Source organism: Anser anser, assembly GCF_964211835.1.
Source record: "Anser anser genome assembly, chromosome: 8".
Classification (NCBI taxonomy): domain Eukaryota; kingdom Metazoa; phylum Chordata; class Aves; order Anseriformes; family Anatidae; genus Anser; species Anser anser.
In genome coordinates, this window is record NC_139728.1 from 25,548,712 (window position 1) to 25,574,930 (window position 26,219).

At 36.0% G+C, this 26,219-nt stretch overlaps 1 protein-coding gene across 3 annotated transcripts in view; it reads right to left on the bottom strand.

Moving 5' to 3' along the window:
* The window catches only part of FAF1 (Fas associated factor 1), a 165,226-nt gene that overhangs the window by 79,133 nt on the left and 59,874 nt on the right, over window positions 1-26,219 (bottom strand). For all 3 annotated transcript variants that reach the window (XM_083845680.1, XM_083845679.1, XM_083845681.1), the window contains one exon: window positions 3,066-3,152. In XM_083845680.1, coding sequence (XP_083701806.1) covers window positions 3,066-3,152 — 87 coding nt within the window. The remainder of the gene's footprint in view (window positions 1-3,065; window positions 3,153-26,219) is intronic.

The window sequence follows — 26,219 nt, forward strand, 5'->3', positions numbered from 1 at the left end:
AAGCAGAGCAAAAGCAACCCCTCTCCTTCCCATACTGGGCATTGGTGTTCTCTGCTACCAAACAAACAACAGAAAGATCCAGGACAAAAAATTCATCCTACTGAAATAAAGTAAAAAATGACCTCAAGGGGGAAAAGGTTTTACCTTAAACATACATCTGTAAAGCCGATATCCAAAAAAATCATCTGCTCTTATGTAAATAAAATCATAATGCTTCCATTTAAAAACTGTAACTAAAATACTGCCTACTACTGATCTCAGGTTTTTTTTTATTCATACGTACTAGAAGGTTACTTGCTCCACTCAACAACAGCAGTAATTACCAGTGGACTTTTAGAAGTTCAGCCAATGCAACAAAGAAAATGAAAACCAAGCCAGAATAATTCACTAAAAATTCAAAAACGCATTTCGTTTTATAAGCTCAGTAACATTCAGGTTGTCATGATATCCAAAATAAACAAAGATTGAGAACAAACCATGAACCTATTTAAATCAAATTAATTATTTTTTAATTTTCTAGGATAATTTTCAAGACTTCACTGCATCAGTTGATGACATACCACCAAAATAGATTAATTAATATTAAAGACTTAATTTAAGTTTTACTTATGTAAACTTGTTAAAAAAATATTTTAAACTCATACATTGACATTGTTTGAACTTTAATGAGCAGAACAGACATAATTCACGGTGTTAAAGTTATTCAAGCACAATAAAAGCTAAAAACGTGTCTTTGTTGAATGGTGAAATGAGATTTCCACAGACTATGTACGCCTTGTTTCTCACAATTAAAGCATCACAGCATGAAAACATTCTCCTACTTGGGGACGTTTTGGTACCTATTTCCCTGGTGAAAGCGTGCAAAAGAGTTATTGACAATTCATACAGTATCCCATATTTCATTAGGTAGCACAAGCAGAGAACGTATCTTAACTCTGAGGGGAGACGAAGCAACAATGTTTTAAATGACTATTGACTCCACTAAATTTCCTGATAATGTCAGAAGACCGTAGTCTGTCAGGTTCATAAGAGACTCAAGATGATACAGGAATCCAATTATGCCAAGTCTATTTAGTTGTCCTGTTTGCTAAGCCAAAGGTTAACGAGAACTGCACTGCAAAACCTCCTGTGGTATTACAAAGTATTTCTTATGCTGCATAAAATGTAAATGAAAAAGTATTTTAATCAAGTCTTTAACTCTTTAATTGTGACTGTGCACTACACAATACAGCAAACAAAAACGATGGGAAAAGTGTTTTAAAAAAATCTGTCACTTAACGAGGGAGATCATTACTTATTACTTAAGTAATTATTGCTGAATATTTCCAGCGTGCAGAGGAAAAAACGTGCAGATAGTCATTGCTAGCATTAAATCTTTATAAATAGTAAGCTACTGCCTCTAATTTTAGACAGAAATTAATTATATTTTTGTTGGTAACACATTCCAATCTGTTTACACAGCTGACAAGTCTCAGCTGTGGCAGACTCTAGCAGTGAGCTTTGAGGACTCTCCTGCTTTGGAGCAGATGACTCGACATCCACCGATTTCATTAAAGATGAAAAGGGGAAAAATTCACCTGCAACAATGTCACTTGCAAAAACAGACTTAAAACTGATTTATGAGTTTTACATATGCAAGATATCCTACTCAAAGAAAAATTTTCCCATCATTTATTGTTTTTTCCTAACAGCTGTGGGAAAACAGATTAGAAGGGTTGAGTTTCCAATTCTTCTCTGGGCTAATGTAAACTAATAAAATGTTAAAACGGATCCAAATTTCAAAGACTAATTACCACACAACAACATGCGGTTATTTCAGATCTTATATCTAAACTCTTGTATATGCTCTTGAATACATGGACAAAGATTAACCCACCTCTCTCAAACCTAATTACTATTTCTGCAAACATTACTACAGACATTTAACAATTATACTAGAAATTTGGACAGTTTTTGCATTTTTCTTTTTAATTTGCGTAAATCCTTTACCCAGAGGAAAAAAACACAGCAATTGTGTACAAACAGCAAATCTTCTTTTACAAGAAGTGGAGTAGAAAAGGACAGGAGAGTAGAAAGTAATGCATCGAAGATAATGCTAACATACAGACACAGCAAATCCTAACTCCATCTTCATTTTGTAGCATACTCAGGATATAGACTTAGTTCAAATATGTGATTCTATAAAAATGAAAGTACTCAAGTTTTTCTATATTTTTCTCAGGTCACTGTCTTGACATCTGCATACAACAAAGCTACATAATTATGTGTTTAAAAACAAAAACAAAAGAAACCTAAAAATAAAGGTGAACCTCACCAGCTGGCAGTAGGAACTACCAGAAAAAAAAAAAAAAAAGAGCAAAACTGAAAGATATGATGTAAAATATGCTGTAGGGACAACCACTCAAGGAATTAAGTCTAATGTTTAACAGAACTCTGCAGTTAAATCCCACAGATTCATGAATTTGTAGGCAATTCTCTATAGTTAATTCCGTTACTGAGGGTACGTTAATCTCAGCTAATATTACGCTCTACTTCTAAATAATGGTACTAATAAATGCTTTAAAATATGTTTTAAAATTGAAGCATCTTATATACATAATACTTACAGTTTCAAAATGCAATATTGCAAATGTTGATATATTCTTATTGGTTCTATAAGAACCAAAGAAGATACTCTCCACTGATTTCAACCTGCCTGTTTAATGTCAGACGCGTGCTTAAGCATATCCACGAATCGATTACTCAGACTATATGTAAAGAATGGGATTTTTTTCCTGAAGATTGAACCCTGCAATAGTCCTTCTCAACTTTAAAAATTATGTGCAATTTTGCTTCAGTCTAGGGACAATGACTTCCCGTAGTTTAAAACATACACTGAATTTGACACGTGAATAATTTCTATTGATACGTGCTTCAGTAACCAATAACTTAGTATTTGCATCTTTCAGTAAAAAGCTTTGTCATATGTATATGGGTCAATAAAAGTCATTGTGCAATTCTGATCAAAATACAGCTAAAACCAGCTGTCTGTAGCAAGAAATGAAATGAGAACCAAAGCTACTTACTGAGTCATCTGTGGCAGAAGGAGGCCAGCCTTCCCACAACTGGTGACGGACAGGGATACTAGTTAGGTCATACACATTCCGCTTTACCTGGGAAAGAAAATCAGGACTTGTACCATCAAAAGCATATAGGCAAACAATCATTTTCATCATAATTACAAAGTTCTTGATTCTTTTCCAATTATTGTAAAATGGGTTCCTCCAACAGTCAAAGGTTCAGATCCGTTTCAGAGGTTTACATGCAACACTACTAAAATACAGTGCTGCCATAAGCAATTGAACAAACTGCTAAAGAGAAAAAAAAACTATAAAATATCACTCAAAATTTGTTGTTAACAAAGCATGGTAAACACGGAAAACTCTTTCCTCAAAAACATTAACACATGTTAAAGAAGAACTGATGCGTTTCATCAGAAGTTTTGTGATGAGCACTTATTAAAACCTCAACGAAGTATTTTTGTACTTGTCTAGTGAGTGATAGCTCAAATTCTGTATAATACCTATATAAAGATAATAAGATAATAATATAAGGATTGCAGAAGCAGCAAGCACACGTGAAAGTTGCCCCACCAAAACTGTGACCAATGCAAGGCTTACAGCAAACACTGCTGGGTTTTGATTTGTTTTCTATTAAACTGCTACACAGGAATGTGTGGTTCTCCCCTGCCTTCACAGATCTGCTTTCATTTCTAAGTGAAGACCTCAACAACCTTTACAACAGCCAAAAGAACATTTTCAGATAAATAAAAATTAGGTTTGATACCTTTTACTAACATTTGATATAACATTTCAGCAGAACATCTCAGGAAGTCACAAATTGTGTCCTGTTCCCAGCTCTACGAGGCCACACAGTCTGATGCCAGCAGACAGAATAACCAAGTATTTGACACATTAAACCAAAAGATATTAAGGCAGATGGGTAAGACTTGACTTGAAGCAAATGCCAGGACTATTATCGCAAACAGCATATTCTGATGACCTTTTTAGCCTTTCACTTGGTTACGTGTCAACTGGAAATTACAAAAGTTCCTCGTAAATGGTACATTACATATATGCCACATAACATTTATGTTAATGTTGGTTTTGTTCAGGAGTTTTGGCAGCGAGACTGATCTGGTAACTACATTTAAATCAAAATTTTGAGAGCTATATTTTAATTAAAAAAATAAACCAAAAACATTTTGTTTTAGACAGAATACTGATATATTTTTAAGTAACCAAAGTGTACTTTGTATTAGTGCTTCCTCATATTTAAGAATGTCATGCCTTAAAAATACAAATATAGCTTAATTACAAAAAACATTTATTTAAATCATTTCAAATACACATATATATGGCATCTTTGTGTATATGTGTGTATGCACACACACGCACCTGTGAAAAATGGATTTATGGAAGACAGAACTCTATAGAACTTGGTGTATGATCTCATTCCTACTGTTCAAAACAAACAGCCTTTCTTCAGTGCTTCTTAACAAGAGGCTGGCCTGCTGTGCAGTATTCATTTCACAGTAGTATCAAGGTAAAGAGATGTCATTACTCAGTACTGACCCCACAACATCCCATCAACATGTAACAATACTGAGCTGTGATCACAAGAATATGGTTCTTGCTATTTTAGTTTTCCTGCAGTAAATACCAGGATAAAGCATCTCTGTGAGATAACCGTTCTCCAATTACGCATTAAAAAGTCGTATTTTCCCAATATTAAATTCTAAAAAGAGCTATTTTGAAATAACAAGTGAAACTTATTTACGGAAACATGGGATCAATAGAACGACATTACATTGCTTTCAAAAAGTCTTCAGAGGTAAAAATAAATAACTCAGAAGTCACATTCCTCAAATTCCCTTTTAATTCCAAAGCACAACAGAAAAGCATTATGAAAAAAACAGTATTTCCCTTCTTTCATTAACTCATCTGTAACTGCACTGAATTCAATAACATTCCTCTGCTATTCTAAGCTTGAAAGGCATGCTCGGGGTAAAGTGTTATGTTGGTATAAAGCACAATGCCAGACTGATGTGCTGAACAAAAGTGATCAAAGTTGAAGTAATTTTAGCCAAGGCTCAAGTATTCTGCTGCATTATTCTACCAGAATGACATCTGTTGAGCAACTCGTCGCAGGATAAACTAGTTGTTCTAGACAGGGCTGGTCGGGGAGGAGACCATGCAAAACTTATTGGAGTAATGTTTGATTAAATAAACTGCTTGGGTTAAAATCATAGCTGGATTTTGAATCCTTGCCAAAGTAGTCCTCTTTCAAACAAGAAGACACAATTATTTAAGATAAAATAGGCTTGCTTTAAAATAACTTAAGTTTTAGGTTTATTTGGTAATGAGAATAGTATCAAGAAAGCAGAGTGCGAAAGTTTTAGAAACTAGAAACATTTAATAATCAATTACAGAAGCTCCCTTTTCTTCATTAATTGTTTCAATTTCAGTTTAAAATTAAAAAATATGTGGAGAGAAAATAAATATTCATTTTAAACGTAAGCATAAAACGCTTCTTCACTACATCGGCAAAATAAAAACCTATGGCCACATTCTTCATGCAACTGAAAAAAAATTCAGTTTGCACAGTGAGTGGAAGAAGTGTCTGTTAAACTTGCATTTAAAAGTTCCCATGGTGTCGATAGGAAGACTGAAATCTTTATAAGTATATGTAAATCTAACTAACTTCCAGTGCCATCCACTGAGCTACATTTATTGGCAAACTTTTTGGTTCCCCAGCTTTGATCAGTTAGAAATACTAATTGGTGGTATTGTCTTTGTGTAGCGCAGAATTTCTTTTCATAATGCTCAGATGCCGTGGTGACTGGCACATTACTATGGCAGCCACCCCTCAGATTATAATCTCCAGAATATACTAAATCACTTAAAAACAAATTAGAGGCACATTTATTTGGTTCCTCAATTCAGCTGTGAACAGTATCAATACAAGTGTTTAAATGGAATGAAAAAAAAAAAAAAAACCAACACAAATATTTCAGATGAATTTTTATGCAAGTATAATTAATTCCTGCAGAATGCCCTGCCTTGCAGCTGTACCAGGTGCTGGAGAAGCACATGAAGTTTTACCTTTACTCATTTTCTCTGCTATTAGAACAAAGTCAGCATATTAAAAGATGTTTCTAAAAACCTGTATGTGGAAGTAGCCAGACTGAGAAAAATTCCCAGATACAGGCTGAGTCCTACTTTCTTACCTTTCACTGCTTTTTTAAGAAGTAAGAATATTGCTTTAAAAAACAGGGTTAAACACAGAAGATACTTTTTTTTTTTTCAGAGGTGAAGTTAATGTAACATTCAAAGCCTTTCCACAACTATTTTAGTAAGGATGAAATGAAATAAAATAGATAAATAGATAACAGGGTGAGAATTCTGTACCAGGTTATATGATGACGACCTGCTGGTGGTTTCACATATGAGGAGTAAAAAGCTTTTTTCACATTTCTGAACTAGAAAAACCCGAAATTTACTGTTAAAAAGTCTAACACCTAGAGAATTGTTTAAAAAAAATTAAATATGCTGAATCATCAAAGAAGTGTCGTGCCTGAATCTGTATCTTTGAATCACAACAAATCACAACAAAGTTTAACAGTAGTTTCCCTCAGGCTGTTTTCTGCTTATGCAGGTACAAAGTTAATTGAAATAATGTAGATAATGAACTTTTGTTAGTCTTATTATTAAATATAATTTATGCAAAGCTGTAAATTGGCTGAGATGCTAAAGACTGTTCCAGGCACATAGGCAGCATGAAAGACAGTGCAAAAATGAGTGCATGAAAGGAAGACAAAAGGAGCAATAAAGTCAGAGGACTGTGAGGAATGTGGAATGTGAGTTGGGGGATGCAGGGAAATTAGATCAGACGCAGACAGAGCAAGGTTGCATGGGGCTTTGATAGCAAAACGAGAATCTTGACTTTGACATTGTAACAGAGAATTAGCCAAGACAAGCAAGTACAATTTTCAGGGGACAGCAATGATATGGATGGGGCAGTGACGGGAAGAAATGCAAAGTAAGCAAAAGTATTTTGGTGAAGAAAAAAAAAAGAAAAAAAAGAGGGAAAAAATGGCTGAAGTGATAATCATCACGACTACAGAGGAAAGCCTTTAACACCTCAGCCAAAGAACAGACATGTTCCAAGGACAGATAGTGGAGAGCATCACGGCTCTGGCAGCAACTCACGGGAAGCAGGGACACCGCATCTCCAGGTTTCCACACACAGGGAAGTGTCAGAGGTGATAAAGCAGTGAGGCTGAAAGGCTACTGATGTTATCGGTAGTTCTGAACAGAGAAGATGGGGCAGATAAAATGGTCATTTCTGTTAGCTGTGGACTACCTGAAACTACTAGAGATACAGGGATGTGAGAGTAGAGGAAGAATTTCTGAACCAACACCTCTGCCACAAGCTGCTGCACAGATGTGCTCCACAGGAGTAGTAAAGAAGCAGGACAGAAATGGAAGAGGTTAGGAGAGAAAAAGTGAGCCAAAACAGAGAAAGTATTTTGTATTTTAGCCAGCTAGCCACAAGCAGGATATAGCACGTTACTAGCCCTTTCTTTACAAGCAGTACCGCATCTCTAAAGACATGAAATGATAACTTTCTGGCAGCTGACTGAAGTTTAAATTCTGTAATGCTTCCAGTTAGTCAATTAAGATGTCAGAATCAGACTTTATAAAACACTGGTGTTTGCTTCTCAACAACTGCAAAGCACTGAAACTCTCCAAGGAAGACTCATGATGCTAAAATAACTATTTCCATTTGCGTATTTACTCAATTCACTCTATTGTAATCTAAAGGAAAAAAATATATATTTCTAATCAAAATATTTTATCTTTCGCTTTGTAATTTTAAAGTTTTCCTCAGTAAGCTAAAGTTTTAACCAACAAATGCATTTTTGATGCTTCTAAATCTTTAATTGCAATATCTAGAAAAGAGATTGACGTACATAAATTTTGCCACTAATTGTTGGAAATGGGGAATAAGAGCTTCCCATGTCTAAGGAAGAAATTAGTAATTTAAAATAAGTAATCCACGCTATTTTCAGTTTGAGTAATGATGCAAGGAGAAACAGGTAACTACTGAAAGGAAGTTTAAGTGGCTGAATAGGCGGACGTGAAGTTAATTCATTATCTTGCTGTTACGTATTTTGAAATGGCGAAGGGAAAATTTTCAGGAGAAAAAAAATCTGCAAGGAGACAACAAACTTAGAGAGATGATTCACCATAACTTTTTAGGAAAAGAAAAAATCTAATTTAGGAAAACAGAATACTAGACATGAGAACAAACTCCCCAGAATACCCTTCTTCTAGAAAGGCATAAGGATTTTTTTGGTCCCCAACAAAGCACTTAGAGATTTGTTTCCCCAGATTCGGGTCCATTACACTGAGTCATTAAACATGTCTTGAACACAGCAGAGAATGAAAGCTGAATAATTCAGTGTGGAAAATTCAACAAAAAATGTTAATTTAATTTTACTGAAGCAAATTCTTGAGGGCTGGATACAGTCCAAATTACTTACATAAAATATTATCGGCAAAATTTAAGTGTCCTAAACTCCAAAAACTGTATTTTTTCCCTGTAAGCTACTTGGCCATGTTTTGTCTACAGCTGACAGAATGTCACCTTCAGAGAGAGATTACCTACTCCCTTTATATCACCTTTGAGCTGTATTTGTGAACCATAACACTTATTCAAATAGATTTAGAATACCTCTAAGTTACCCCTACGTAACAGTTGTTATCAGAAGCCCATCTATAGTGAAGGCATTACCAGATGACTTAGATTTAAATAACACATTTAAAGTTCATCACATTTTGTAAATACTTGTAAAAAGGCATCCTGCAATTTCAGTTCAGCAACAAAAATGTCATGAATAAATTACTTTCATAGATTTCACAATTTTTCATACTTCATAATCCTTGATTTCACTATTTGGAACTCATATTTAAACCTCTCTCAAATCAAACAATCTTGGATGTCATTTTATTTTTTTTAGTTTGTTTTTTAATAGTTTTCTGCCAATTTAACATCTTAATCCCACAATCTACAAAAAATCCAGCGGGTAATACCAGTAAATTTTTGTATATTAAAACTGCACATTTTGAAAAACAAAATAAGAACAAGGATTCAATTAAACATTACACTGATCATTATTATGTGAATTCCTCCAGATTACCTGATCCAAATACATACCTATAGTATAATCTAAAAAGATGGATATCCCAAGCACATGGGATATCCCCCTCAAAGCTTTAGCAAGTTATGTTCTGATCCAAACATACCTTTTTCCAACCTCCACCTCCTGCCCCAACTTCTCCACCAGACTTAATCTGAGCTCTCCAACCTACCAGATACCACTTTTTGCCACTGCTTTGGATCTACCCTCTTCCCTGGCTGTAGCAAGTCACAAATGTTTGGCTATATTCACTACACATCTCATTTTGCTCATTCACCATCTCTTACCTGGACATACTAAGGATACTGAGCACGAATATCAGAAATTTGAATATCAGAAATTAAACTTCCACACAATGTCGAACACATACGCAATGCAGGATGTGCAAGATACAGTGAAACACCTTTAATAAGAATTGTTTATTTAAAAAAAAAGATAATTGCTTGCTAAATTTTAAAGAGAAGAATAATGAAGTCATGGATAGTGAGATCTGTGATAGCATAGCAGAGACATTTCTATATATCTATATTGAGAGAAATTTGAATTCTGTATGCAATTAACTGCATTAAAAATGTTGTTTCAACCTTCGCTTTCTGCCAGCATACATGCGCATTTTAATTTTACAGAGTAAAAGGCCTCTTTGCTGATCTCCATCCACAAATACCTAAACTAGGTATCCTTCTAGAAGAGTGTTACAGCTAAATGCAACTTACAATCTTATGAACTTGATGCAGAAGTTACTGATTGCAGCTATATGGCCTGCACTCCCCAAAGGTTCAGCCTACATAATTATGATGATTCATTGCTTGTAGTGCCTAGGAGACCTAATTGTGATAATCCCCTCTGAATTTAAGAATGCATGACCCTTTGAATTTTTTAATAGAAAGTTAGAAGAAGAAACAAATTCTTACAGAAGAAGGAAAAACACATCTTTAAGAAATTGAGGCAAGAGATATGAGTATTAAAAGAAAAATCTTTTTAGCAGTACACAAGCATAAGGTTGAAATAGGGCATGAAAGAATTAAGAGTGTGAGCTAGCTGTGACATTAGAAATTGAAAGGAAGATGTGATTAGGGTTAAAAGAGATCAAACAACAAAGACTTAGTGGCAAAACAATTTTATGAATTAGTTTGAAAATGCCTTAAAGACTTCTGCTAACAAAATAAAACTGATGATAATACTTGAAGTCTTTCGGGTTTGTTTTGTTCTAAACAGTGTGCTGACACAGAGGAGACACATTTTGAAGTCCTAGTTTCCTTCTCCATTCCATAGACATGTCATTTAAGAAAACGTACTTATTAAAAAAACAAATGAAACGGTACGGCTCTTTTAACTGACCTTCATGTGCATTATAAAAGAGAACCGACAAGTGATATTAAGTCATCTATTACCAGGTCACTAACAGGAGACAACTGCTCTTTTGACAAAGCACCCAAAATAAAGGACAAATACAGTCTCTAATATTGTTCCCCCAAGGAAGGATATTAATTTGCCACAGGAAAGTTACCAAAAGAGATTGCTAATGCTACAGTCTATCTGCTTTTATGTCCTAAAATGTTGATAAATTGCCAAATGCCAAGGATTTTATCCCCATTCAAAATTAACATTTTAAGTCCCCTTTAAAATCAGCAGGACAACTCTGGAAGTCCATACTCATGCAAAATCCCACACCTGTTAGGAATAATTAGACATTTGTTTTGCTATAGAAAACATTGCTTTTATTTACCACCTTTCAGCAGATTTCAGATTGCTTCAAAAGCACGATGGAAATTCTCTACAGCAGTATGTGCAGCTGTAGCAGATCTGAAGCCAGACAGAGCACCTCACCTGAATATACAGAATATACAAGCTGAATTAGGATATCTCTAGGAAGAAGCCATGAATGACTGATTAGAAGACCACTGCAAGTAGACAAGCATAATTAGTAAGATCAGTTCCGCATCTTCGGAGCTTAAAAAAATAGTCATACGAAAGCCACTAGTTGAAACAGCTATCTATTAAATATAACAGTCTGTACTAGGGTAACAGTTTGCATCTGGGCTAACCTCATGAAAGAGAGGGAGCCAGGCGCCAAGGGACAAAAATTTTGTACAAGGTCTGCATACTTCGAGACTTTACATATATTCCTAATTATTACTTCAGTGATGAAGTCAGTAACTGGGAGAAAAATATGCCTTAACATTTACCAATCATGAAGTTAAGGGCATGACCAAGAGCAGTACCTCTAATTCAAGCTACTTAAAATTGGTATGAAAACACACTTTACTAAATACACTTTCTGTGCATCCCAACATCTCTCAGACCTACCATAGCCAGGGCTAGAAGCCACAGCCACTATGGGGTAACTGGAAAATATAAGCAAAGGTTAGAAAGTACGAAAAAATTTGCACGTCACATAGGTTTCATCCCAGTTTGTCCATATCACGTGCATATATTCAGACTACTATGCAAACAAGTGTAATTTTGCAGCTACTGCCTTTCAGTCTATTTAATTTCCTTTGTCAGGAATTATTGTGTGAACTCCTCAGCAAAAGTCTGTATTATACTTTCCTGTATCTTATAGTGGCTGTATTTTTCTGTTTTAAGGAAATAATTGACTTACTGAGCTATAGCACAGTGAATTACTACTATATTTATTATTTCTAGGGCATGAATTATTAGTAGAAGTGAGAGAGAGAGAGAGAGAGGATGTGATTCTTGCAGTGGAGAGTAGATCTGTTACGTTTTCACGGCTGTCATGTTCTGAACGAAAGCTGAATTTAGACGAATTTATTTGATGACAAACGCCCTCACCTTCATTTCAAAAGAAACTGGCTTGCAACAGCCAAAGCATGATAAATACATGTATTGCTCTTTCATCACTTCCCTATTTGTGCATTTTCATGCGTTTCAAAAGTAATCAGTCATATCAATAAAATGACCACTTATTTTACCATTTAAGATGAATGGACATTAGATGTTCCCTTTTTGCTGCATTTAATTATAGCAAAAAAAAAATAAAATTGTATTCATATTGAAAAAAGAAAAAAAAAATTTCCTCTTCCAAATTTCTTTTCACTTTGACCCAATGAGACTCAATCCTACTTTCTCCAGAAAATCTCAGATTATGCTACCAAGACTTATGCTCTTGATGTATTTCACTGATAGTGTCTTCTTCCACTCCTTCCTGAACATGTTTCAGGATAAAATCTGATTCTGTTTCAAAGTATCATAAAATGCCTAAATCTCATGTGCGTAAGAGAAGATCCTTATTTTAAGTGGCAAGCCTCCTTGTTTCAGTTTAACAAATCATAAAGTCACTATTTTGTCATGTGTTTTTTTATCTCATTTCTAGACAGCTGATAAAATATTTATATGAGAGCATATTTAACTGCTACTAGAGACAACATAAAACCTATTTCAAATGTTTCAAAATGGCCAGTTTGAAGTTACTTGCAAAATTTAGACATTATATGAAATATATCTTGTGAAGCAAAGCAGAACTACTGTGCAGAGAGTTGTGCAGTACTACACTGCAGAGAAATCCTCCAATACTCCTTCAGCTTCAGTGCTTTACCTCTTTCTTCCCACCACTTTTACACCTAAAGATCCCAGCAAGTCTGCTGCTTGTTAGAGAGATTGGTAGGCTCTCTCTGCAGTCCATTTGCTTCCAGTACCAGACAACAAGATGCATCTAAAAAGGAAGAAGAGCCACAGATCTGAAAGATCTCACACATTGTACTTATTTCACCAATACTGTAGAGTTGGAACGACGGGACAAATCCATTAGTTTGACTTGCACTGCACCTTCTAGGGAGCTTACAATCGCATTTGTAACCCAAGAGAGAAATGATATGCAAATCTTGATTTCTCTAAAAAAAACTGCTGGTATCTTTATTACACAAAAGAAGACATGGGTTAACTCAGAAGCCCACCAATAACTCAACAATTGACTTGCTTAGTTGAACCTTGCTTAGGTTGTTGGTATTGAGTAGGTGGCAGACTCTTACATGTGAGAACTCAATAAGAACCCAACACTAAAGTGAACCGTGGTATTTTTCTTGGTCACCATAAGTATAAAATATAATAAATTATTTTATGTGGTTGAGTTTCAACAGATGATGTATCGATATTATTTTAAATTCAAGTTAAACTAATTATAAAACAAGGTTTACTGAGCTGTTATTCAGCTTCTTATTAACAAAAAAAATGTCTGGTATTTCTTCATCTCATTTTCATGTCTACCAAATTGCCACTTCTTTTTGGGCTTATCTTCACATCAACAGTATCCAGCAAAAATATGAAACTCATATCTGTTTTAACCAAGAAACGACTGTTTCACACTGGAAAATAAAATTATGCAGACAACCTGAACAGTCTATTTTCAGAACTTCACCTACACACATCAGTTAGTAATAAAGTTAGTTACTAATATTGCTACATTTAAGATATATGCCCATAAGGTGCCTGATAATACTATTAACAAGCACCTCTCCAATATACATATACTTTTTTTTTTTTTAAAAAAAAAAAAAAGAGAATTCAGCCTATTTAACAACTCACTAACAAAGCTATTCCTTAGCTCATCCCTGCCATAACCTGCTCTATTCAGAAACATATGGGAAAAGACATTAAATAACCAGTGAAAACCATGGACTTCTGGTATTAGTGCTACACATTGCATACCCCTATTCATTATTCCACCTCCCTTGTTTAATCTATCATTAAGATTCAGTGACCCTACACTAAATTTAAAGCAGATCCTTCCTTCCTCCCATGCCTAAATTCACATACTTTTCTAGTTGGGGATGCCCTCGAGTATTAGCCACTCTACAGGGTTTCTCTAATCTCAGCTCTGAACTATGTTGTGCTATAGAAGCAAGAAATTGCAGGTTTACATCTTTAACTATGGAATCTTCTACCAAAAAAACACCCTCATTTACTTAATAAGATATGTCTTTCATTTAAAGCATATTTAAAATGTACAAAAATTATATATTTCCCTCTATACTTCATAGAATAAAAGTAGTAGACTACTTTAAAGGACTGCTTCCCTGTACCTGTGTCCCAAATAGAATTTCATTGGAAACAATTTTAAAGCTTTCAGAAGTGTATTATAACATCTTGTAAAAGCTAGATTATTCGCAAAGTCAATATAAAATAGTTTTTAATAAATAAATTAATAAATCAAGAAAATAAAAAGATAAGAAATCAGACATTCAATTTGCCTTTTTTATTTTTAAACAAAGGAACTAAAAATATATAAAGACCTCTGCCTCTTTCATTTCTTTTTATTGACACAGATTGCACCTCAACAGCAGTCACACTACAGGTGAAAACATATTAAAGGGTTTTGCGAATAAGGGACAAGAATGATTATCATTAACATCTGTAGGTATTTGTCAACTACACTCCTGTCTTCTTCCATGATAAGGTGAAAATTGATCTTCACCAGAATTTTAAAAAGTTAAAGACAGTAGGTCTGTGAGTGAAACAGAGATGAAATTCTGTTAACAAAATGAATTGGGCAAAGGTGAAATCTGAGTATCTTCTACCTTCATTGAAAGAGGCTGTACAATTTTGTTTTGGTTTCATGAATAAAAGTATTTTTAGTATATTTAAATATGTTTAAACATATGCCTTCAAAAAATAGAACAGAGTTGAAAAGAAGACCTGCAACCTGACCAAAGACCCCTCTTTGGCTCATATTTCTTTAGTTTCTCTAAGTCTTTCCACAAACAAGTCGTCACTTGAACTAGTGGTAGATCTACAGAAGTCACACACATTTGTGGAATACAAAAAGGATGAAGGCGAGATCAAATGAGTAAGATTTGTGTTGTCAAAAAATATGTTTTTCCTTTATTCAGGCTTTAAAGGGTTACTTCCAACTCCTGTTCTCTATTTGAAGTTATCAGGTAACAGAAAAATATAAGGAACAGTTAAAATAAACAGAGAAAGCTGAGAGCAACACTGGAAAACCTGAAGACTGAGTTCTGCACATGAAAGAAAAGGAGAAGTGTTACCAGAAAATGAGAAGCAAAACCAACAACAGGAACTTATAAAACTGGTAGATAGAAAAATATGGACATAAAAATAAGCTGGAACCCTTTCTAATGAAACAGCTTTCTTTACAAGCAGCATCATCCATTTCATGAAGAAGAGAAGTCTTATTTCACTGAACCTAACTTTTTTATCCAAGACATACTGGCACATTCCTGCCAAAAGCTGCTTCACATCCATGCTTGGGCTGCCATTATGATAGAAAAGATGACAAAAAAAAAATAGTCACAGAAACTGTCTAGAGAAGAGCATTCTTCATCATGGGGAAAACTTTACGGGTTCTTTCACCAGATTCATCTTTTAATACTGAACATTCAAGAGAAAAATTCAGAATGTCTACTCAAATTCTTAAGAAGGGATATGTCGCCATTGGTTCTCACTCCCTGCAAATTTCCAGGTTATTCAAATGGTACTTCTATTAGTGGGAATGTTTGACTAGGAAGATAACCCAGAAACCTTTCAGGACCTGGGCAAGACAGCAACAACTGGCAGAAATCTAAGAAATGTTAGGATCACTTATGCTACATTTTAAGGCAGAACTTTCAGAATTTAAACAGCTTAATAATTTTTATTTATTTATATCTTTTTTGAAATATACACACTAAGGCTCCAGTCTTGCAACCTGTAGTTCAGGTACTCTTCCTGAAGATACTGGCTACCACAATTGAACTGGTTAAATTAAAAATCCTAAGTAGTCCACAACACAGAAATCATGTTTCCCGTTAAAATTCCAAATATTTTAAAAAGAAAACTACATTATCTGGACTAGTCAGAGGACTGCACAATTCAGTCTCTCCCAATGCAACAAGAATTTATTCACTGCAGCTTCAATGGCAGCCTTCTGAGAGAGTGGAATAGCTCGAGCAACACAGAAACCACGCACTGCTGAAATAACCAAGTCCATCTCATGAAGACAGGACTCACCATTTCCTGGATGTAAGATAAGTGCAATTTCATTAGTGTTTGACCAAAACACTGCAGGGAATTACCTCTACTGTAGATTTCAGTCTTAGAAAGCTTGCCGTTTGTATGCTGCAGAACAACAGAAAATGTAAGGCCCACTTAGGAAAATGCTAACTTGAGCTGTTCTGGCCATTTTCACTATTCTTCTGTACAAACCTGCCATCTCACTGAAACAAAGTTTTAAATAAAGGTTACCTTCATTGTTTAAACATATATATTATTTTCTTTGCATTCTTCAGTCTTAGCTCTACATGCAACCCTATAATTTAAATGAGCAGTGAGCACTATTGCACTTAATGAAGAAAATTATTAGAAACTCAGCTACTCATTTCTCTAAAAACACCTTCAATGCTGCAGAGAACTAGCAAATTCCCCATCCTACTTATTCTCTAAAATAAAAGTAGAAACTTTGTATTACAAAACAATACTCACAGATAACAAATATTGAGATCAGAAAAAAAAAATCTATTCAGCTCAAATTAACACATTTCTATAAATCAAAGCAAAATTTACCCTCGCTTTCCTTCCTGTTACAGAATTATCACCTCAGTAGCCAATAAAAAAGAAAGATCTAATGAGGTATTTCAGTATCTCCCAAAGAAATATTTTCAGCTCTGTTTTTCTTTTAAGTGCTTGAAAGGCAAAGAGTAATGAATTGCTCCTGTGCGGTCTATCTTATTATTGAGTTACAACAAGAAAGTTATACCAAGTCTTTCTTTTTCACATACTTCAAAATATTTTTTTTTTTAAATCTTGCCGCAACAATGGCAAATGAAGGCTCTGAGCAGAAAGGACAGTTAACTAACAGCAAATGAAGTTCTGTTTTGAGCTGTAACCTTCCTCGCTTCTACTAATGGGGAAGGGGGGCTGAGGTGACAAAGATGTATTTAGTGGCTAAGAGAGCTGAGAGCTCTGCACTCTCAGATGCAGGAAATAACCCAATACCCCTTAGGAATAAATTTCCATGAGAAACAATGATCTAGACACTTACCAAAAACTCAGTCATTTAACTATGTTTTGGTGAGTCTCCTGGACTACTTCTACTTCTTAGGACAAACAGCTTTACAGGAGACAAGCAAGCACCTTCTAACCCCAAAAGCACCCACACACGTCATGAGATGCATAGCTGTGAGATGGGGAAGAGGAACCAGTTATAGTCTGTCGGGAACAAGCCAGAAACCTAAAGAAAGACTGGGACATTCTGCTGGTCAGTCACCAGTGAAAAGAGGACGCCCTGGATCTAAAGTTGTTTTCAATAGGACAGTGAAATCAGAATCACCTTTTTCATGATCTGTGTGAGAACAGGTAGGAGAAAATTAGAGGTGCACTTAAGGGGATCAAGCATGCATCTCACAGGCAGGCTAAAAAGAGAAAAGATCAGGAATAGCACATTTAGGTCTGGAATAACAATGCCACTTTTTGTTGTTTCTGGAACTAAAAGATCAGCTTTGATTAACTGCAACCTAGAAGGTTTTAAGGATATCTGCCAAGATCTCCAGTAACACCTGCATGAACAGCAGTCCTGACACATTCAGAATCCAAAGCAGCTCTTGGGCAAGAGGTGAGCTGTGGTGTACAAAGAGGAATCCGGCAGGTTAAGAACCACAGACCGACTGACCTCCTCGAGCAGTGAAACCTGGTCAGTAACATCAAAACTCTCCCATGAATGTGAAAACAAAGGCATTCGGACCCCCCTATTTTAAAAGAAACGCATTTTCAGATTGTAGACATTTTAGATATTTGGAATAGTTTCAAGGAAAGAGGATTTTACAGAAACAAGAGGCCATTATTAAAGCCCAATGGATTGGAAGACCCAAAAAAGGCTTGCCTGCAGATGTCTTGTGAAAACGAATTCCTGAAGAGCAGCAGGAAAAAAGGTTGCAGAGGTGGCAGAAAGCCAACAAAAAGCTAAGAGCTGCTGGTAATAGTGTCACAGAAACAGGCATCTGAAATTGTAAATCCAGACCAAAAGAAATGTGTGTAATCTGTCACCAACGCTATGGAGGAAAGGGACCGATCAGACTGAAGGGTAAATAGGTCAGTCTTTTCCAAAAAAGGAACAACAACAAACAAGCAAGCATTTTGAAAGCAGAGACTGAGATATCAGCTATTGAATACATCTATGAATACGTCTATGGTGGCTGTGCCAATGATGATGCCCTGAGGACTCAACATTTATCATGGTTTGCAAGGAAGCCATGGAAGTCATTCAGAGGTCTGTGTAGCTAGTACTGCAGCATATGTTTGACTTAATGCAGATTCTGAAAGCATCGGATGAATCTGTACTTGAAGAAATACCCTCAGTTGCTCACTGATGTTCAAAAGGTCACTTGACTTAGTGACAAAAAAAAATCTCTTTCTAGTCTTTAGTCTACAGGCAATGGCAAAAAGGTAGCTCCTGTTCATATCATCACCTCTTCAAGAGTGGTATTACAAATTTGGTCACTGTAAGATTAAAATTCGGGATGAAGATTTTGAGGATACACTAATGTCACAATAGTTTAAAATGCTTCCAAACGCACATCAGACTTAGAAAAGATGTAAATCCAAGGCGTACGCAAGAAAGCCCAAATCTCATCCAAATGAATCAGCTGAACAGTACAAATGATATTATGCTTTTGTTTTTCCAGTGTCTACCTCTCAATCAGGAGATCTTGAGGGATATTTACTGTGAGGGATAGAGAGGGATACAAACGCATTTACATTTCAGAAAAAAAACAGTGTAGAAATACTTGCAAATTAAACGCCTCTTTTTACTTTCATCAGAGCTTTCCTTTTAAAAAAGAATCAATAAAGCTTCACAAGAGTAAACTGTATGCTGTTGTGCTTCCTGCATCAACATCAGTGCCAATTAAATTCTGAACCCTAAATCTTTATTGTTTCCTATCAGCTGCTAACCAGAACGAACACTGTGATTTTCTGAGATCCCAGGCTGAGACTTGCTCTAACAGCAGTTAGAAAAAATATTCTTGTTTTGACTTGTCTGCTGAGTAAGGTTGACATTGAAGCTACACGGTGGAAAATAAATACGTAATACCAAGATGTTAATTTTACAGAAGCACTTAACTTTTGTGACCACAATTAACACTCGGGGGGAGGAAAAAGCCATTGACAGGTCTGTCTGACTCTTGTTTCTGCGCTGCTTCTCGGGCTCCCTTTCTGAGGGGCGGCTCAGCTCCCGCAGAAGGCAGGCAGCCGCTGACCCCAGGGGCTGCCTTCAAAGCAGCACATGGGGAGTCAGAGGGGAGCAGGATGACAGGGAGTTAAACACAGCTTTAAAATGACACTGACTCCCAGCTAGGATCCGAAACAGAAGTCTGAGAGCAGACGGCTGCTGAGAAGAGCTCATCCTCGCCTCCTCCCTCTGCCACCCTCAAGCTCGGGGAGCACCTCTGTGAGGGGGCAGCAGGCCGCGGCTCCCAGAGGGAGGCCTCCGGCAGTTTTGAGGGACCAACATCTCATCTGCACAGGCAGACGGGAAGGCAGAATTGGCCCTAAATTTACAATGGTGCAAGGTCTTCGTTTTTGATAAAATTACCGGAAAAACAAGTTATCCTCAGGTTCTTTTGGGGAATACAGCTATTTGTAGTTTGCACAGACACTGATCCACCTCTCTCACTCATTCCCTTAGGTCACAGAAAAACTGTTGCAACACTGAACTTCTGCAAAACACCATGAACATCACAATGTGGTATTTTCACATTTATTAAATAGCAGCGACATTTATCACTAAACTGACAAAGAACTAAAAAAGTTAGCCAGGAAATCATCGTTTCACCAGTGATTAAAATGAACACAGCACATTGGCAGAAATTTAAGTGTAAGCAAGTTTTCATTTATGATGGATATGAACACAGAACTTTCTAGTAATTTCTAGTGTAACACTACATTTAAGTTGCCAAGCAATCAAAGAAAGCAGTACAAAACTCACTTTTTCTTCTTATTCCAATTGCATTACAGTATTCACAAGTGGGAGAACAAAATAACACAAGTAATTGAGAAAGATCTTTAAAAAAAGTCACAAGGCTTTAAAAAAAAAAAAACACTCTGAGAAGTCACTGTGGAAAGAAATCCAGGAGGGGACCTGAAATGTCTAAAGTATGTGCCACTTCTTTTTTTTTAAAAAACTCAATATTATGGTGAAGGTAATAATTGTTTGTTACATACAATGGAGACCATAAAAGGTCTTCAAAATCCTTACTTACACACCTGTACATGTGTCTCTAGAGGGAAAACATTAAGCCCAATATATTAACATGGTAAAAGTACTGAAAAAAAGGCATGCTTGCAAGGTTTCCTGCAGGTTCCACATCTGGCACTATAGCACTTGGAGTTACTTTATTGCTTTACAACCAGGAGGGCTGGTCTTAGTATGGACTGTAGTTTCTACTTGCTTGCATAGTGAAGATGGGACTCCTGAAGGAAACAAAGTTTTGCTCTCTATCAGATGCATGTATATGACTATTAAGTGTTTTGTAAACACAGGGGTTTTACTATGATTTATTTATCACATATTAAATAATACAGGATTCAAAGCATTTTTTCCTCACTAAAGACAAGGCCTTACTTTGCTTTAAGTCCATCTAATTCCTACTCTGTTTATGTTAAAATAAAACTAGCTGCCCTTCAGATAAATAAGAATATTCACACAACAGTTCATGCTGGTTTAACTAGACCAGATTAAAGTACACCTTCATTTTAAAGCTATGCAACATGTTTGCACATAACAGGTCTAAGCTGGAAACCACTCCTAAATCAGTGTTACATTCTCAAAGTTTTTCTCACCACTACAACCCAGAAACAATCATAAAGGTGACAAAGAAATTTTTGCTCTTCAAAATCTAAGGCCATCATAAATGGCAACCTCAGAAAATGCCAGCTAACTACTGACCAAACCCAACCTGTTTCAAGGATAGAAATGCCTACCAAAACTTAATAGCTAAGTAATAAATCTCTTTGAATCAATACACTTGGAACTAATTCAAGCTGATTAAAGAAGCAGATAACATTAAGAATTAAGATGCAGAGCACACAATATGTAAACATCAAACATAAAATATTATTAATTGTTATATACTTTTCATGTATTTGCACTACACGTATTTCAAATGCAAATATTAATTTGGAGAGAAATACGTACTGTATATGCACACACTGAAACAGTTTGCTCAGCTATACTGCATCGATGGTTATTTGACAAGTTATAGGATCACAAGCTGCTCTTTTGCATATTCAGCTATTCTGTTGCATTTTTTCCCTGCGAAGATGCTAAAAAAAACAACTGATTTACAGATCCATACTAGCAGCTCCTCCTCGGAACCACAGGAATACTCACAGTCATGCAAAGTCAGTGTGTAAAACATACACTAACAGAAAGACACCAAAAAGTAAAAATATATATTCTAAATCCTAGGCAAGTGCAATATTGTTGACCTATGTATGTTAGCACCAAGAATAACAACTTAATTAATAGAAAAAAAATCCATTTGACATTCATATAGTAATCCATGAAAATTCAGTCTGTTTCGTCCCTTAGTGCCAAATCCTAGATCTGACCTATAAACTGAAACAAGGCAAAAAGAAAAAAAAATTGAAATTGGATTTGCAGTTCTCTTCTGATAGCAATGTCTTGAGATGATTGATGCTTATTTCAGACTGCATGCTAAAATTATCATCTACTTCAAACAGTTTGGAAAAGACATTTAATTTCCAAGTTTTAGTGTTCCTCATTTCAAGCTGATCTTAAAAACAAGTAATGAAACAATGCCAATAATGTACTTCTCTAAAAAGAAAACTATACCTTTTTGGGTATTGAAAAGGGTTCTGTTACAAAAACACCTGATGAGAAAGTTCAGTTAACAACATCTCAATTCCTACTGCAGTCTGTTAAACATTGGCTAAACTTAGTAACTGAATTTTTGTGATTATGCATCTCATACTGGATTGTCAATATTCTCATAGAAAACACGCCACACAGTAACTGCAAGTAGCGTCCCAACTTCTAGGAACAGAAAAGGCCACCTTATTGCAAAATCTCTCTAGCACTGATCACCAAATGTTCTCCTTCAGACTGCAGTTGAAAATATGACTTTCATCATAGTCTAAACTCTATGCCAAATCCACTTTATATGGCTTTAATTTAGAAAAAAGTTCAAATATTTCATATATACAATAAGCTGACTTCCAGTTTTCTGACACAATGAAAAAGTTTCTGTTAAGAAATGTTCTTTTCACAGTGCAGAGTAGCCCACATTCATTTAGAGACTCTAATTTTGTATTTAGGGATCATTCTTTTGGAATTAAGAGAATTTAATTTTTGAGACGTTATTCCTTTCTATATATTACTTTGAAACAGGTGGAAAAATGTGAAGAACACAGAGATTTGGTGCATCACAGACCTTAACCCTCACCACTCTTCTTCCTCTCCAGGAAAGGTAGATCTGTCTAGTAGCTGGATACATAGTTAATCTGGTATCTAGTAGCTCTCTTGAAAATTCTCATGTTACTGTCGTTGGGGGTTGGACCCGATGATCTCTTGAGGTCCCTTCCAACCCCTACAATTCTGTGATTCTGTGATACTGTCATTTGAAACCATAGAAAAATATCTCAAGACCTTCTCAGTATTGGAAAGAGATAAGCCCCCCAAAAAAAAAAGAAAAAGAAAAAAGGAAAGAAGAATACAAAGAACACGGACTTTGAACATTTTTCTACAATTTGTCTGCTAGGAAGTGATATTCCCTCCCTAGAAAGCCATACTTACAAAATGGCAATGAGCCTGACCAGCTGGTATCACACAGCGTAACCGTACATGCCTTACTCCAATCCCAACAAAAGGAAATGGAGAACACAATAATGAATCCTAGGAATTGACAACATTTCAGTGATCTCATTCACAGCATCAGGGTCACATGCAGCACCCAAAATATCTCTGCAATTTATTTTAGGAGAAACAAAGAGAGGAAGGTTTTAGTGTTCTTAAATTTATTTAATTCATTTCTGATGACAGGTTACTTTCTATTGAACTTGGCAACTCTAAAAGAATAACCTTTATTTTAGAAATCTTCTGAGCTATATTCATGTGCAATCTTTAGTTTATCTGTAACCACAGAATTTCAGTTCAGCATCTCCCCCTCTGTGTCTTGCACAAACTGTTTGCACTTACCCACAAAAAGTTCCTCTTTTGAGGCAAGAAGCACTTATTCCTGAATAATTCAAAAGTAGGGAGGCATAAGAAGTGCTTAAATTTATCTGGGAATAGTTTTGTGTTGACAATTTCAACTTTAACTAACAGTCTCTTTCACCCATTCTGCTTAAAAGGTCTTGGCTCCTTTTTTATTCTGTGCATTGACATTGGGCTGGCAGAGAAAAGGCTACACTGCAGCTGAGAACATCCCCTGTGCACACAGCTGAGGACTGTGACCACCAGGCAGCTTGGGCAGGGATGACTAACAGCAGTGAAGAAGCCCTGACATTCTGCACAAAAAGCAGCAACAGAACGGTGAAATAGCATCCTTTTTTTGTAATACAAAACACTATGGTGCAACTTCTATCCCTGGTGCAAAAGGTAAGCTGTCAAGTCAGACAGGTCCATTTTAGTATTTCAAGGCTGGGTCTCATGAGGCCTAGGAAAAATAGGGAAATTCACGAGGGCATTCTCTGAGGTAGGGTGACAGTTTCATTTTTGATGAACCAAAAGTAGTGGACTGAGATTAAGCTTGAAGTGCCACAGGAGATGTCTTTACACTCCTTATATCTTCCTGCAAAACACTAAGTTGTAGCCTATGGCTATGTCTGTCTACGTTAGCTCACCAGACAATGCAGCAGGAGATCTGCAGAGAAAACCAGGTGGTGATGAGCACCCCTTTATGTTGCTGGTTTTTCACTAGTGACCATTTCTGGTCTGGTCCTGTGGACTGAATGTCTTTCAGAAGTTGGAATTTATAAATTGTTTATCTTCTAACTCAGTTTGATCCTAATGGAATTCAGTTTGCACACTCGGACTGCTCCATCATGCAAGCTAAAGCACAGTAAGTTGGGCAAATGGTAGACTTTGAAAGGACTTTTTTGAAGTGAATTGCTAGTGGAGATCTATGATGCAACAGCTGGATCTGCATTGATCCCATGGTGCAAAATAGTATTTTCAGATGTTACACCACTGGGAAACCTTTTTAATAGAAACTTTGTTTTTTTCTTTAAATAACTCCATAAACAAAGGTGGTCAAATTCTCCTTCCAGGGGAAGCAGTAAATGAAAGTATAAGTGAAAAAATGCATCTCCTGTGTGTTTCAACCCATTGCAGAGTAGTCATGCAAAGAGTCACCATAAGCAGTATTTTATGCTGCATACTGCACAGTCTGCGAGAGCTTCCGCAGGAAATTCAAACATCATCTAATAACCTTTTTCTCTTCCAAAACATAATGAATTCAAATAGGTTAAGTCTTTATGGCACTGTTCCACACTTGCCATTAGCTGGGAAGATGGACTAAAAATATCCTCTTCTGAACAAACTTAATATTATTTTTTTTTTTAACTGATTCAATAAGAAATAATTAATGAACTCTTTCCTAGGTCACATAGTTCTATTTCACTAAATATAAGAACACAAAAAACATAACAAAACAACAACAAAAAGTCTTTGTTCATGGTTCAAAACCCTTTCCAGCCAGCACCTACCCCAAAGCTCCTCTTGTCTTTTCACAAGGCCATGTTCCCAGTTCTTGCTCTGGAAGGCATTCTCTTGATATTGCCGGTTGTCCCATATATTTTCTTGATATTGCTGGTTGTATCGTTCTATTTTCTTGCCTTTACTCCCATTTTTTGTTTGTTTTTTTCCTACCTTTTTACCTGTCAGTTTGAGCAGTTGTGTGGGTTTTGGGGTGAGTAAACCAACTGCTCCAAATAACTCATTCCCTGAAGAACAGTATATGAAGCCAGAAAAGACTGAAGTCAATAGGTTCACACAAACAACAACAGCATCACTGGATATGTGTGTTCATTTTTGCATTGGCCGTTTTTGTTTGTTTGTTTTTTGTTTTTGTTTTTTTTTTTGGGGGGGGGGGAGTGGACATTAAAATGACCAATAATTGAAATCCACTGAACTGAGCTCAAGAGGAGCAGGAAAATGATTGTCTATCTGCAAAACAGAAGAAGGGTCAGAGGGCACTGAACTGAAAGCTCCTCTCCTTGTTCCTATGCTGCTCATTATTGTAAAAGTGAAATACCCAATGCCAAAGCAAGTTCTGCAGAACTGTGAAGTAACCTTTGGTTAGAACATGCACAATCCACTCCCTGAGTGGACTGAAATTGAGCAGATTTCATGTAAGAGATCTGCTTATACTGTGCTCACATCCTATTGCGAACACCCTCCTCAAAAGGTCCTTAGTGTGCAAGATCAACTGTTCACTGACATGACATACGAGTAGCCACTTATTTCGCTTAGGTTGACTGGATCTTGTGGCAGTTACTCCTTTTCTGGAGGATTTTGTTTTCTTTCCAAGCCTCATTTTCTCCTATGCCCTTATCTAGCTCTGCTTTAAAGAGTTCATCTCCACCATACCTGAAGGAGGTTTGACCTGAGAATCACCTCCATTTCCATTTACTTCTGTGTCCCAAGATGAAGTCTCAAACAACTCCCGGTGCCATACACACTGTGATGCTTCTCTAGTTGAAAACTGTGTGGTTTCATTTATACATACATTAAGGATGGTGTTTTACACTCGTTATACAACTTATAGCATTCCCATTGTCCACTATTATTTCTACATAACTTCCAGTACTATTGCTTTCAAAACAAGGTAAAAAGAAGTTCACTTCGGTCTGCAAATCTATGCTGGGGAAAATAAAGTAGATTCAAGGCTTGGTACAAACCCAAAAATTGTGATCAAACTATATAGTTAGTAAATTGTTTGTCTAAATCTTTCATGTACGATGAAAGATTATTATCATAATTCATTAGCAAATTACAGACTTTGTA